The sequence below is a fragment of the Saccopteryx leptura genome, unplaced genomic scaffold (genome assembly GCF_036850995.1).
Source record: "Saccopteryx leptura isolate mSacLep1 unplaced genomic scaffold, mSacLep1_pri_phased_curated manual_scaffold_86, whole genome shotgun sequence".
NCBI lineage: Eukaryota > Metazoa > Chordata > Mammalia > Chiroptera > Emballonuridae > Saccopteryx > Saccopteryx leptura.
The window spans coordinates 20,252-35,811 of NW_027095768.1; the positions used below are offsets into that span (position 1 = coordinate 20,252).

The window sequence follows — 15,560 nt, forward strand, 5'->3', positions numbered from 1 at the left end:
GTCTAGCTGCTCCAATGAAGACAACATGGTTTGTATTTCAGATTATTTTAAAAATCTGTTCTTGTTTTTTTCTCGAGCCATATTTCTTTTCTAAATTGAATTTCATTTCACAGTGAAATGCAGAGATCGTAAGCGTACAGTTCATGAGTTTGACAGTGATCTCTAAAGCTGTGTGAACATTCACATACAAGTTCCTTTGTGACCAGATCCTGACACTCCTTTTTGGTACATGCTCAGGAGATGAATTGCTAGGTCACAGGGTTGATGTGATTATAACTTTATGAGAATCTGCCAGTTTTTCAAAGTGGTTGTGGTCTTTTACATTCTGTCCCATTCTGTGTTTCTTGACCTCTGAAGTGGCATAAAAACACACATTTTTAAGCTATATGTAATTTGCCTTAACAGAAAACACATTACTTACGTAAAGATGTGGATATTCCTGCCACCTAAGTGGTATAGGCGATTTTCTTTAACTTCTTCTGTCTTAATGTTTTTCATCCTTGGAGCTAATGTTAACCACCTACAAAGAGATATTTTTCTGACATAATTATTTGAAAGTACTTGGAAAGGCATAAGGGTAACTTCATATATTTTTATAAATTAATCATCAATAGCAGTTCCAAATTATTTTGATAAATCTTTTGATACAGACACGCATAGCTTCAAAGTATATTTATTTTAAAATTCCTCTTATCATTTATAATTCTTAAAGAATTATTAAATAAAATTAATAGTTATTTACTATCTATGTATATAAAACATTTCAAAAACATTTTAAGGTGATTTAGAGATTAATTTATCAAGAAAAAAAAATTAAGGGATTGAGAAATACAGATTGGTAGTTACAAAGTTGTCATGGGAATGCAAAATACAGCATAGGGAATCTAGTCAAGAGTATTGTAATAAGTATGTTTGCTGCCAGGTGGGTTCTGGAAGTATCAAGGGGCCACTTTGTAAAAGTATATCCTTGTCTAACCACTGTGGTGTGCACCTGAAACTAATATCAAACATTATTGAATGTAAACTGGAATTAAAAAATTAAATTAAAAAAAAGTGCTCCTGGGTGGAAAAAGAAAAGCCTTGGCTAAAAAAAGAAATTATGTTGTCTGACCAGGGAGTAACACAGTGGGTAGACCTGGGAGCCCAGGTTCGAAACCCCGAGGTCACTGGCTTAAGTGTGGGCTCATTTGGCTTCTTCGCTTGAGTGTGAGATCATAGGCATGACCCCATGGTCGCTGATTTGAGCCCCAAGATCGCTGGCTTGAATCCCAAGGTCACTGGCTCAGCTGGAGGCCTGCGGTCAAGGCACAAATGAGAAGCAATTATTGAACAACTAAAAAACTGCCATAACTGCAAGCTGATACTTTTTATCTCTCTCCCTGCCTGCCTGAGTCTCCTTCAAAAAAAATTGTGTAGAAATACCTAGAATTGAAGAAGTTTTGTGATTATTGTTTTGCTAGCAATAATTTACTTATGTGCTAATAATTAAAACAAAGCTTTGTTAATCAGGAAAATAGAAGTTTAATAAAAATAAAAAAGAAATAGGTTCTTAAGTGTATCATATTTTGTCCACAGAGTGGCACTGTTGGGTGATTTAAAAATCAAAAGCCTTGTAACATGGTTCTTTGTGATGAGAAATATTTGCTGTTACAGCAGTTCTGGTGCCAGATTACCAGACTTGTCTTTCTACCCTGAGGCACACAAAAGGTTAAGCTTGATGGAAATGACTTCTTAACTGTAGTTGGGTTAATGAGAAAACTGTTTTGCAAGTAGGTCTTTTCTTGTAACTATAGTAGTTATCTACAATGGACAAATCCTTTAATACCACAGATAGGCTTTTGGAGTTTCTTGAAAGTGAAATTGAAGTCCTCAGTTTTTCTTTTGGTTCCATCATTTACATTTCCTTTTCATTTATTAATACGATCTTCCTTAGATAAAAACTCGAATATATATTTGTGATGATGATAATGGCGTTCTTTATGCACATGAAGCAAAAACAGCATTTACCCTTGTAAGTAATGTAAATTGACATTTGCCAAATATAGTAACATTTAACCATTTTAAAGAGAAAGTTTTAAGTTCTTTATATACTGTAGAGTGTCCCTAAACCATACTCAAGAAAAGATTGCTCTCCTGAATTTGTTCACCTCCTTTCAGTAAACAGTGAGCCATTTAACAATTTTACTTCCTCTTTTCCTTATATGGTAGGAAATGGAGAGCAATACTCATTTTCAGTGCAAAGCTCTTTAACTGTAGATCTTTCTGATATAAGTTATTTTCTTACTCCTCTTAAGTAGCATTAATTGTGGCTATTACCATATTAATGTAAAAGTTTTTTGTGTGTGTGTGTTTTTTTACACGGACAGAGAGAGGGACAGACAGGACACATAGACAGGAAGGGAGAGAGAGGAGAAGCATCAACTCTTCGTTGTGGCACCCCAGCTGCTAATTGATTCCTTTCCCACATGTGCCGACCAGGGGGTGGGGGTGGGGTTGGGGGTGGGGGTGGGGGGGCTACAGCAGACCGAGTTACCTCTTGCTCAAGCCAGCAAACCTGGGCTCAAGCTGGTGAGCCTTGCTCAAACCAGACGAGCCCACACTCAAGCCGGGGACCTCAGGGTTTCAAACCTGGTCCTCCGTGTCCCAGTCTGACTCTCCATCCACTGTGCCACCACCTGGTCAGGCGTAAAGGGTTTTGTTTTTGTTTTTTCATTTCATCTCTACTTTAGATTAAGACTTCTAAAACTGAAATTTGGTGAAAAAATATTTAAATATAAAGTGTTTTATTCTTGTGTTCATTTTGGCTATTACAGAAGTAAACCATTAATACTTAACATTTAAAATCTTAACAGCAAAGTATTCATTCTGACACATTGTATGAAGAGCTACAAAAAGCAGTTCGGGATGTTGTGAGACGTTGCCAGGTACAAAAGTTCTTATCTGTCAAATAAAGTGTTCTAAAATATTTATATTAAGCTGAAATGCTCTATCATATAAAGTATACAATTAATTGAAATTTTGTTGTTTTCAGTTACTTACGATTATCATCTTATTGTGATCATTTTTAACAGTTTCTAGTTTAAATATATAGCATCTCCAGATGAAATTTTCAAACTAGTAATATGTAGATTTTATACCTTTTTTAAAGCCCATAATTGATCAGATGTTATGTGTCTTTCATGTAGATCATTCAGTAGCGAGTTAATATTCCCTACAAAAGTTTCAAAGGAAATTGGCTGATTTGGGTGAAATTTAGTGTTTGACTAAATGTGTTTTAAGATACCTCAATTGAAACAAGGTGACAGCCCACCAGTGTTTAAAAGAGTATATCTGACAGAAGTTTGAGTGGATTTTGTCAAAAGTAGCCTGTTGGTAGAGATTAATAGAAGTATGTAATTTTCAAGGATTTTGTGAGGTGCATTCCTAGAGGTAAACGAACATTTATAAATGTTTCTTAGCTATCAAGTGTCATGAATAAAATGAGCTGACATACTTTGAAAAGTAAAGACTGCCTATCATTGTTCTTCCTGAGAACAGAACTGGAATGCTGATCAAGTCTCCTGGGGAAGATGCATAGAGGGTGGGTGGGCCACAGGGGGCGGGAGTGGGCTCTGAGGTTGAGCAGGGCTGTGCTGGCCTGTTTTACAGAAGCATCCACGATGAGGACCTCGGTGGTCACTGCTCTGCCAGGGCCTCTGAGCAATTGTGCAGGACGTGGTGGGATGTAGCTTCTAGGCTCAGAAGTGCTCAGGTCCCAAAGTCACAGCCCTGGCATGGGCCATAAGGGACCCCTCTGTTTCTCCCAGTGCGTTAGCGCTCTCCTTTCTTCAACTCCTTCCCTTTCTGGTCTAGACCACAAGGTGCAGCACTTCCATCTTTTCTTTCTGACCCTTGCCCAGCATGCTGTTTGGTAAAACCCCCGCTCTGCCCAGAATGGGAAGCCGAGGGGAGGACATCGCTGGACCTGTCCACTGCCTGGTAATCCTTCAGCAGCTCTCTGGTCAGCTCCCTTTGCCAGCCCCCATGTGCTCCAGGCACCCCCATCCTTACCTCTTGTTTAATGGAATGGGGGGTGTGGAGCAGAATCCCCCCAAGTCCTGATTCCTCTCCCCATAGCCAACAGACGTGCCTGGGATCCCTTCCTCTGTGAGGCTGACACCTGCTGGTGTCTGCATTGGACCCTCTTTCCCTGTGCTCGGACACCTCCTGTCATGGGCCATCTCTCCTGTCCCTTCAGCCTCCGTGCTGTCACTCTCAGCATACTGTCCCAGTTTCAAGATACGATTTTTAGCCTCCCATCCCCTTTTGCTGTCATCCCTCCTCCTTCCCTTGATAACCCAGCTCTTGGCTACCAGTTATGCTCACTATGGAAGCATCTGACTTCCTGTTTTCTCTCTGGGTAGTTTAGAATACACTGTTCTTTCTGCCCTATGCCCTTCCATGCATCTTTTCCTAGTGGCACCACTTCATGTTTTAATTCTCAATATAGACATTTGCTTTTCTGAAGAGACCTGCCAGCCTGGGTTAGACCTTGTCTTCTGTGCACGCTAGCCTCCTGTTCTTCCCTGTATCACAGCAGGCATTGTAGTAATGTTAGTAGGCGGTTTGAGCACTATTGGACCATTTATCGTGTGGTAATGTTATTAGGTTAGTATGAGCATCATGCTGTAGCACCTTGCTTTGCCCTCAAGAGAACTCAGAGATCTTGATCCCGACTCTCTCCGCAAGGAGATTAAACCACTGCTCCAGGCTGTTAATTATTGAATACTTTCTCCGTTGAAATCATCTCTCTACTTGTCTGTCTCCAGCTAAAGTGGGAGTTCCTTAGGACAGGAGCTGGTTGGTTGGTTTTTCCTTCAGTCCCTGCTTCCCGCTTCTAGCAAAGTAGTTCTGATAGGTGGTAGGCCCTCAGTAAATGTGTTTTGGAATGAGATTGTGAGGAAATGGATCTGACCTGTGATTTAAGTGTAATTTTGCCTGACTGAAATTTCTGACTTTCAAGAATCCTCAGACTCTATTCACTTCCCTGATTGGCACGAAGGGGATGTGTACTGGGTTATTGTTGATTGCATGAATTTAAAATGCTTTGAAGCCAAGAGTCACATCTGACCTAGCTCTCACTGTTCTTTCTGGAGTGGAATGCCTGTTAGTTCATGTCATCATCACATGAAAAGAGTTTCTTTGGCTTTTCAACCGATTTGAACATTTAATTCTTGAAATAGTACCTTCCCTGATTTAAAACGACTCGCGTCACATTTGTAAATGTGATGTGTTAAAGGAATTGTGGTACGTTTATGTTTCAGAATTAATACTTCTTAAAGCTCCTATAGGACATGCAGTAGTGACGTGGAAGTTTGGGGCTCCTTATGGCAGCCCACTGGGCTCCATGTCACCAGCAAGAAGGCATCAAGTAGAAAATGACATTTCTGACAGCTGGAGAACTTTCTTTGTTACTAGCAGTCAAAATTTGGCTTAATGGTATGTTCTTATATGTTACTTTTATTTTGATCTACAACTTGCTAATAGATTGTCTTTTTACAGGTCATCCAGGATATTGTCCAAAACCTGGATAACAAATTTACTGGCATTAATAGAAAGGTTTCAAAACTTTACCGTTTTCGTACTAAATTAATATGGCAAAAGCGCGTAAGTGTCCTAAAAGTTTTTCACAGTTAATAAAACTCTGGCTTCTGGAAGAAGCCTGTTTATTAGAAGTGAGCAAGAGCTAATAAGTCTGTGAGATTGCTGGGCTGATCCATACTTGAAGTAGCAACAGGCTAAGAAAAATGCTGAAGTTAGGATTGAGAAATGTATTGACAATGGGCATTTTTATGTTTGTAACCATAACATATAAAATGCAATTAAAAGGTAGCTTTAAAAGGAATAAAAGTCATATAATCAAATAGAATATTAGTCTTTAATAATAGAAAGCAATAATGCATGGATAATAAGTATTAATGTATTTACTACTTTATTTCCTTTTTTGCTCATTCACAGTTTTATTATGCTGGCTTTGTGTCATTTCAGAGGCCACTAGGCTATGCATACAAACATTATTGTTACCAGCTGTCCAGAAAGACCAAATGGCAGAAAAGGAAGAAGGAGGATCCACCTCTTCCCACTTCACTCTCTGGCAGTGAAAGTTATAGCCCAACTTCACCAGTAAGAAGGCCAACCCCTGACCCCCAGGAAAGCCCTGCAGGAACATACTATCAGTCACAGGATTCCCAGATCTGGGATCACGAGTCACTCGAGGAGCAGGACACACGCCTTAGCCAGAATCCGATACTTCGTCCATTCTGCACAGTACCATATCCTTCATGCCTGCCACGTTACACATGCAGTGGTCCAGATGCAGGTCCAGTGCAGGGCACCCCTTCCATGCACTGCTGGGCCAGCCTAGTGGACCACAGCACCGCCAGTGGCTTGTCAGCTGTCCAGGCTTCCACATCAGCCCCTGCAGCTGTGCTCGACCAGGGAACATTCCGTCCAGCACACAACCCTGAGGAGATAGCTTACCCGCCTTTGCTGCAGAGTGAGCGTCTCGACCATGCTGCCTCAACTCTCGACAACACAGCTGACTGCGGTGAGTATCAGACAATATGTGTGACAAGTAGTGCTATTTCACTACATGTCTCAGTATCCTCGGTGCAAGCTAGTGGAAGCTGTTTGTTTCCTGCTTTGAGGGCTGTTTTGAGGGGTACTCCTAGTGAGGACTTACATTCATTAAGTGTGTGTTGTGTGCCAAACATGAGGTTTTTTCATCTTTTGTTTTTCTTTACCCTTTTCCTTGGTTAATACTCAAAATGTCCGTGAAATGACCAGAGCCCAGATGTTAGGAACGGAAAGGATCACCTTTGTCTAATTCACACACAAGAATGATCAAAATTATGTTGATGGTCTTTGGTAAGAGAAACTGATCTTCCTAGGAAATTAAAAAAGCCACTTCTAAGTATTAAAAAGTAAAGAAAAAGAATTTTTAAAATGCTCTAAAGCAGGGGTCCCCAGACTTTTTACACAGGGGACCAGTTCACTGTCCCTCAGACCATTGGAGGGCCACCACATACAGTGCTCCTCTCACCTGACCACCAGTGAAAGAGGTGCCCCTTCCGGAAGTGCAGTGGGGGCCGGATAAATGGCCTCAGGGGGCTGCAGTTTGGGGACGCTTGCTCTAAAGTCTATTAAAAATAAATCATATTTACCTGAAACCTGTGCACTCTTATTGATGAATGTCACCCCAGTAAATTTAATATTCTAAATAAAAATTTTAAGGAATATTTTAAAAGCCACTTTTGTTACCACACACTATCAAGTTGAATGTTCTGGTGGAGAAATGAATACTTGTCTAGACACAGAAATTTCAGCACTTAGTGAACATCACAGCCAAAACTTGGAGTTATGAGCACTTGAGTTGTTTCCTGTCTCAGTTATTTATTTTTTCAACATTAAACCTTGAGTCAAAAATAGCTATTACTATTACTGTGTAACTGAACTCGAAAGAAGTCTTGAATATAAAGTTATAGTTACTTCTGACCTAGTAAGTAGAACATACTCTTGTTTTTTTCAAAATTCAGATAAGCATTTAAGTCTCAAGACACAAAAATTTAAAGAGTAAAGTGATGCTTAAAATATCCATAGTGAGGCCCTGGCCGGTTGGCTCAGTGGTGGAGCGTCGGCCTGGCGTGCAGGAGTCCTGGGTTCGATTCCCGGCCAGGGCACACAGGAGAAGCGCCCATCTGCTTCTCCACCCCTCCCCCTCTCCTTCCTCTCTGTCTCTCTCTTCCCCTCCCGCAACGAAGGCTCCATTGGAGCAAAGTTTTCCCGGGTGCTGAGGATGACTCTGTGGCCTCTGCCTCAGGCGCTACAATGGCTCTGATTGCAGCAAGGCAACACCCCAAGCTGGGCAGAGCATTGCCCCCTGGTGGGCATGCCGGTGGATCCCGGTCGGGCGCATCCTGGTCGGGCACATGTGGGGGTCTGTCTGACCGCCTCCCGGTTTCCAACTTCAGAGAAATTAAAAAAAAATATCCATAGTGAATACATGGGACAGATTCAGTAAAGAACTACTTTGGTTCTCAAAGATAATGGGGTTTTTTAAATATATTGATTAAAGTGAATAAATTTAAGCAATTATAAAAGTACATTTGGGGAATTCCCATTGTATATAGCTAATAAAATAAACCTCTAGCCCATGTGGAGGGAGATTGAGAAAAATTCATTGAACCACTTAGAGTAATAGCTTAGTACAGATTAAGGTAATTAATCCAGGTAACAGCTCTTTTGCAGTATATACCTGTGGCCAAAGAGACCTCCGTTTGCTCGGTCTGTGTTATGATCTTCGAAGCTTTATGGTAACTTCTGAAGCTGCTTTTGTTGTCTGGGGAGGTCAGATGGGACACTCATGGGTAGCCATCATCACGTCATCTTTATTGAAGCTGTCACTGGATATTACACTTGGAGTCCTGGGTCCTTGCAGGGGTACTGAGCAGATGGTTCCAGGAATGAGACCATTACTCCCTAACACCTCTTCCTTCGGGATGATGATCAGGTCAAGTTTGATTTGTCTTTTCCCCCATTGAAGGTGCAAGTTCAGCATCTGAAACGCACTCAGATATGCCAGGAAAAGTGCTCTCTGCTGACCCTTCAACTTGGTCCATAGAGGAAGTGATCCTGTTTCTGAAACAAAGAGATCCTCAGACACTCACACCTGTCGAGGATGTCTTCAGGCAATGTGTAATGCATCTTTTGATCTAATTTTCCTGTCATGATGTTTTTGACCTCTGTGCAGGCTCTTCAGTTGGATACTGGTCATTGTGGATGGTGGGGAGCCCTACGACCTGATTTTTTCCTATGTGGAAAGGTTACTTTGCTCAAAGTTGGATCCTTAAGTGGTAAAGGCGGGATCTGTGCTCTGTGTGGGTACCCGGGTACCTGAAACACTACAAGTCCTCAGGATGTCAAGAGCAGATGAGTCGGCATGGTCACTCACTGGCAGGTGTTTTCTCCTCCTCTGTAGTGACAGCCACGACTCCCCTCAAGGGTGTCGTCCTGTTATGACGCCTGAAGAATCCAGCAACTGATTCCATTGGATCAGATCTGTTAACCCTGTGTGGTTCCTGACAGTTTGGGATGCTGATAGCCTCATGCCATTTATAAAGAAACATCATGGACTAAGTTTTTATAAGTTGTAATGTCTAGTTTTACTTATAGTAACAATATAAAAGGTGCCTAAGAAATGCAGGAGAGACAAGATGGCGCTGGAGTAGGCGGACGTACCAGCATCTACCTCCCAGAACCAAAGTGGATTACAAACTAATTTTATGAACTATCAGCTGGAAAAACCAAATTGGACTAAACTAAAAGGACTCTTCAACCAAGGAATGCTGAAGAAGCCACACAGAGACTGGTAGGAAAAGCGGAAATGCGGAGAGGGTTGCCCAGCTCCTCGGAGCGAACGGCAGCAGGGAGAGACTCGCGTGGCGGGAAGTGAGTTTAGCAGAGGGGAAAGGGTCCTGAGCCCCAGGAACAAAGCCCCAGCCTGCAGCCCCAGACCCCAGAAGAGGCGTAAGGACAGTATTTAGCCGGAAACAAGTCAGGATACTGTTTGTGAGAGAGTCTGATTTCTCAGACCCAGGATCCTTCTAAAAGGGACCACGCAGAACATCTCTCTCACAACCACTCACCCGGGGCTCCTGGAGACGGAGGGAGAGGGGAGAGAACCACAGTAACAGGAAGAGAGTATAATCTAGGAGGCACAGGGAGAAACATTTTGGGAGATAGCCACCCTAACCCCTGGGACGAGTCACTCCCCAAAGCTGAAGTGAATATTTCCCCCCGGAAACAGCAATACCAGCAAAGGGAAGCAGGAGAGCAGCCAAACAAGCTCCCCCGCAGCATTCAGAGCAGAGTCGCATAGAAGGAGGGAGCTTTCGGGTCTATAGTAGTGAGTCTTAGGGTCCGAGCTGCAACGCCCCCACCCACGCGGCTGAGGGCGAGCCGGAGGGCGGGCGGCAGCGGGAGACAAAAGCGCGGTTCTGCTGGCAGGGTTGGAAGCTGGCTCGCCACCACTGGGCTCAGGTGTGAGCTCAATCTTGCCCGGCTAGGGAGAAGGGGGCGTGCAAAAGCGGCCAAGCTCAGCTGCCGGCAGCCTGTAATCCAGCCTCCGGGAGAAGGGCGGGAAACCTGGAAAGGGTAGAAACCAGCCCCGGAGCAAGGGCAGAGGAGCACATCTCTGCCCAGCCTGTGCAACTCAGGCTTGCTGACTTGGTAGCCGGCTCCTCCCGTGGGGGTGGAGCCAAAAGCCCAGAAGAGGCGGAGTTCCGCTACGGAGCTGAGCTTGGGCACGCAGCCCTGCCTGGTGGTAGAGCCAAGGTTAGCAGCTGTTCCTTGAGTGGGATCCTCCTGCAAGGGCAGGGCGAAAGCTCGGAAACAGGCGGAGACCCGCAGCTGAGCAAAGGTGCTCGCCAGTGCCCTCAGGACCGAGCATAACGTCACACACGGGGGCGAGGCAAAGGCCAAGGCCACCAACCCTTGTGCACCCGAGTACGTGATCACAGCCACTCCCGTGAAGAGAAAATGCGGAGGCAGAGAAATACAACACAAATAAACCAAGAGAAATCCCCAGAAAAGGACCTAAGTGAATCAGATATAACCAAATTACCAAATGCAGAGTTTAAAATAACGATTGTTAGGATGCTCAAAGATATTAGAACCACCATAGATGGCCATTACGAAAACCTAAATAAAGAGATAACAATATATAAAAAGGACATTGAAATAATAAAAAAGAATCAGACAGAAATGACAAATACAATATCTGAAATAAAGAATATAATGGAAGGAATTAAAAGCAGGATGGATGAAGCAGAGAATCGAATCAGTGAGTTAGAGGACACAATAAATTAAGGCACAGAAGCAGAGCAGAAAAAAGAAAAGAGACTCAAAAAGTCTGAGGAAACTCTAAGAGAGCTCTGTGACAACATGAAGAGAAATAACATCCGCATCATAGGGGTTCCTGAAGAAGAAGAGAAAGAACAAGGGATAGAGACTTTGTTCAAACATATTATAGCGAAAAACTTCCCCCAATTAAGGCAGGAAAATGTCTCACATGTTCAGGAAGCACAGAGAACTTCATTAAGGAGAAACCCAAAGAAACCAACACCAAGACACATCATAATTAAATTACCAAAGCTAAATGATAAAGAGAAAATATTAAAAGCTGCGAGAGAAAAAAAGACTATCACCTACAAAGGAGCCCCCATAAGGATGACTTCTGACTTCTCAACAGAAACACTTGAGGCCAGAAGGGCATGGCAAGAAATATTCAAAGTAATGCAGAACAAGAACCTACAACCAAGACTACTTTATCCAGCAAGGCTATCATTTAAAATTGAAGGAGAAATAAAAAGCTTTACAGACAAAAAAAAACTGAAGGATTTCACTGCAACCAAACCAAGGCTGCAAGAAATGCTAAGGGACCTGTTGTAAACAGGTAAAAGGAAAAAAAGAATATAGCAAAAGAGAAAAACAGTTTTAAAGAAAAAAATGGCAATAAACAATTACATATCAGTAATAACCTTAAATGTTAATGGATTAAATGATCCGATCAAGAGACATAGGGTAGCTGCGTGGATAAGAAAACAGGACCCATACATATGCTGTCTACAAGAGACACACCTTAAATCAAAAGATGCACACAGACTGAAGATAAAAGGATGGAAAAAAATATTTCACGCAAATGGAAATGAAAAAAAAAGCTGGGGTAGCAATACTTATATCAGACAAAATGGACTTTAGAACAAAGACTCTAGTTAGAGATAAAGAATGTCACTACATAATGATAAAGGGAGCAATCCAAAAGGAAGATATAACCATTATAAATATCTACGCACCTAATATAGGAGCACCTAAATATATAAAGCAGACTTTGATAGACTTAAAGGGTGAGATCAACAGCAATACTATAATAGTAGGAGATTTCAATACCCCATTAACATCATTAGATCCTCAAGAAAGAAAATTAACAAAGAAACAGCAGACTTAAAGGACATATTAGATCAACTCGATTTAATAGATATCTTCAGAACCTTTCATCCTAAAGCAGCAGAATATACATTCTTTTCAAGCGCTCATGGTACATTCTCTAGGATAGACCACATGTTAGGGCACAAAAGCGGGCTCAACAAATTTAAGAAGATTGAAGTCATATCGAGCACTTTCTCTGATCACAATGGCATTAAACTAGAAATCAACCACAATAGAAAAATGGAAAAACATTCAAATACTTGGAAACTAAATAGCACGTTATTAAACAATGAATGGGTTAACATTGAGATCAAAGAAGAAATTAAAAAATTCCTAGAAACAAACGATAATGAGCATACATCAACTCAAAATTTATGGGACACAGCAAAAGCAGTCCTGAGAGGGAAGTTTATAGCAATACAGGCATACCTCAAGAAGCTAGAAAAAGCTCAAATAAACAACTTAACCCTGCATCTAAAAGAACTAGAAAAAGAACAGCAAGTAAAGCCCAGAGCTAGTAGAAGGAAGGAAATAATAAAGATCAGAGCAGAAATAAATGACATAGAGGCTAAAGAAACAATACAGAGGATCAATGAAACCAGGAGCTGGTTCTTTGAAAAGGTAAACAAGATCGATGAACCTTTAACAAGACTCACCAAGAAAAAAGAGAGAGGACTCAAATAAATAAAATTAGAAACGAGAGTGGAGAAATAACAACTGACACAACAGAAATACAAAATATTGTAAGAAAATACTATGAAGAACTGTACGCCAAAAACCTAAACAACCTAGATGAAATGGACAAATTCCTTGAATCATATAATCTTCTAAAAATCAATCTGGAAGAATCAGAAAACCTAAACAGACCAATTACAACAAATGAGATTGAAACAGCTATCAAAAAACTCCCAAAAAAGAAAAGTCCTGGACCTGATGGCTTCACAAGTGAATTCTACCAAATATTCAAAAAAGAACTAACTCCTATCCTTCTCAAGGTATTCCAAAAAATTCAAGAGGAAGGAAGACTTCCAAACTCCTTTTATGAGGCGAGCATAATTCTGATTCCAAAACCAGGCAAAGACAACACAAAAAAAGAAAATTATAGGCCAATATCCCTGATGAACTTAGATGCAAAAATCCTCAACAAAATATTAGCAAACCGGATCCAGCAATATATGGAAAAAATCATACACAATGATCAAGTGGGATTTATTCTTGGGAGGCAAGGCTGGTACAATATTCGCAAATCAATCAATGTGATTCATCACATAAACAAAAGAAAGGAGAAAAACTACATGATAATTTCAATAGATGCAGAAAAGGCATTTGATAAAGTCCAGCACCCATTCATGATCAAAACTTTCAGCAAAGTGGGAATACAGGGAACATACCTCAACATGATAAAGGCCATCTATGACAAACCCACAGCCAACATCATACTCAATGGGCAAAAATTAAAAGCAATACCCTTAAGATCAGGAACAAGGCAGGGGTGCCCCCTTTCACCACTCTTATTCAACATAGTTCTGGAAGTCCTCGCCACAGCAATCAGACAAGAAAAAGAAATAAAAGGCATCCAAATTGGAAAAGAAGAAGTAATACTATCATTATTTGCAGATGACATGATATTGTATATAGAAAACCCTAAAGTCTCAGTCAAAAAACTACCCACAGCTCTATGGACAACTGATATTTGACAAAGGAGGTAAGACAATACAATGGAGTAAAGATAGCTTCTTCAACAAATGGTATTGGGAAAACTGGACAGCTACCTGCAAAAAAATGAAACTAGACCACCAACTTACACCACTCACAAAAATAAACTCAAAATGGATAAAAGACTTGAATGTAAGCCGTGAAACCATAAGCATCTTAGAAGAAAACTTAGGCAGTAAGCTCTCTGACATCTCTCTCAGCAATATATTTGCTGATTTGTCTCCACAGGCAAGTGAAATAAAAGACAGGATAAACAAATGGGACTTTATCAAACTAAAAAGCTTCTGCACAGCTAAAGATAATAAGAACAGAATAAAAAGACAAACTACACAATGGGAGAATATATTTGACAATAGCATCTGACAAGGGGTTAATAACCAAAATTTATAAAGAACTTGTAAAACTTAATACCAGGAAGACAAAGAATCCAATCCAAAAATGGGCAAAAGAAATGAATAGACACTTCTCCAAAGAGGACACACAGATGGCCAATAGGCATATGAAAAAATGTTCAACATCACTAATGATTAGAGAAATGCAAATTAAAACCACAATGAGATATCACCTCACACCAGTCAGAATGGCGCTCATCAATAAAACAACACAGAGTAAGTGCTGGCGAGGATGTGGAGGAAAGGGAACCCTCCTGCACTGCTGGTGGGAATGCAGACTGGTGCAGCCACTGTGGAAAACAGTATGGAGATTCCTCAAGAAATTAAAAATCGAACTGCCTTTTGACCCAGCTGTACCACTGTTAGGAATATACCCCAAGAACACCATAGCACTGTTTCAAAAGAAGAAATGCACCCCCATGTTTATGGCAGCATTGTTCACAATAGCAGAGATTTGGAAACAGCCCAAGTGTCCATCAGAGGACGAGTGGATTAAAAAGCTTTGGTATATATATACTATGGAATACTACTCAGCCATAAGAAATGATGACATAGGATCTTTTACAACAACATGGATGGGCCTTGATAACATTATACTGAGTGAAAGAAGTAAATCAGAAAAAACTAAGAACTATATGTTTCCATACATAGGTGGGACATAAAGATGAGACTCAGAGACATGAACAACAGTGTTGGGGTTACAGGGTGGGGGGAGGAGAGGGAGGAGGTTGGGGAAGGGGAGGGTCACAAAGATCATGATTTTCAGCATTTGCCATATTCCCCCCTTAATCTATAGACAGCAGATATTTACGTATGGTGTTCCCACTACAAAGACTGCTGTCTTAGGGACAAATGCTGATAAACTACTTCAGCAGTTCCTCCTTCTTCAAAGACTTATATGTAAACATAGAGCTCCATGTTTCATAGGACATACTCAAGCTCACTCCATGCTCCTTGGAGCTTTAGCAAAACAAGGGAATGCCCCCTCCCTTTTTTTTTTTATTATTATTATTTTTATTTTTTATTTTTAGTATTTTTATTTATTTATTTATTTTTTGTATATTTCTGAGGATGGGGAGGCAGTCAGACAGACTCCTGCATGCGCCTGACTGGGATCCACCTGGCATGCCTACCGGGGGGGAATGCTCTGCCCATCTGGGATGTTGCTCTGTTACAACCCGAGCCATTCAAGCAACTGGGGCGGAGGCCGTGGGGCCATCCTTAGTGCTCAGGGTGGATTTGCTCCGGTGGAGCCTTGGCTGCAGGCGGGAGGAGAGAAACGAAGAGGAAGGGGAGAGGGAGGAGTGGAGAGGTAGATGGGCACTCCTCCTTTGTGCTCTGGCCAGGAATCGAACCCGGGAATCCTGCACACCAGGCCAATGACTCCGACGGGTCTACCATATCATGCTTTTTACTTAAAAAAAAAAA

The 15,560-nt window shown here is 41.4% G+C and overlaps 1 protein-coding gene across 1 annotated transcript in view; it reads left to right on the forward strand.

Moving 5' to 3' along the window:
• The window catches only part of LOC136387124 (sex comb on midleg-like protein 1), a 37,477-nt gene that overhangs the window by 19,158 nt on the left and 2,759 nt on the right, over positions 1–15,560 (forward strand). The window contains exons 2-4 of the mRNA XM_066358185.1: positions 5,542–5,646; positions 5,998–6,586; positions 8,582–8,733. Coding sequence (XP_066214282.1) covers positions 5,542–5,646; positions 5,998–6,586; positions 8,582–8,733 — 846 coding nt within the window. The remainder of the gene's footprint in view (positions 1–5,541; positions 5,647–5,997; positions 6,587–8,581; positions 8,734–15,560) is intronic.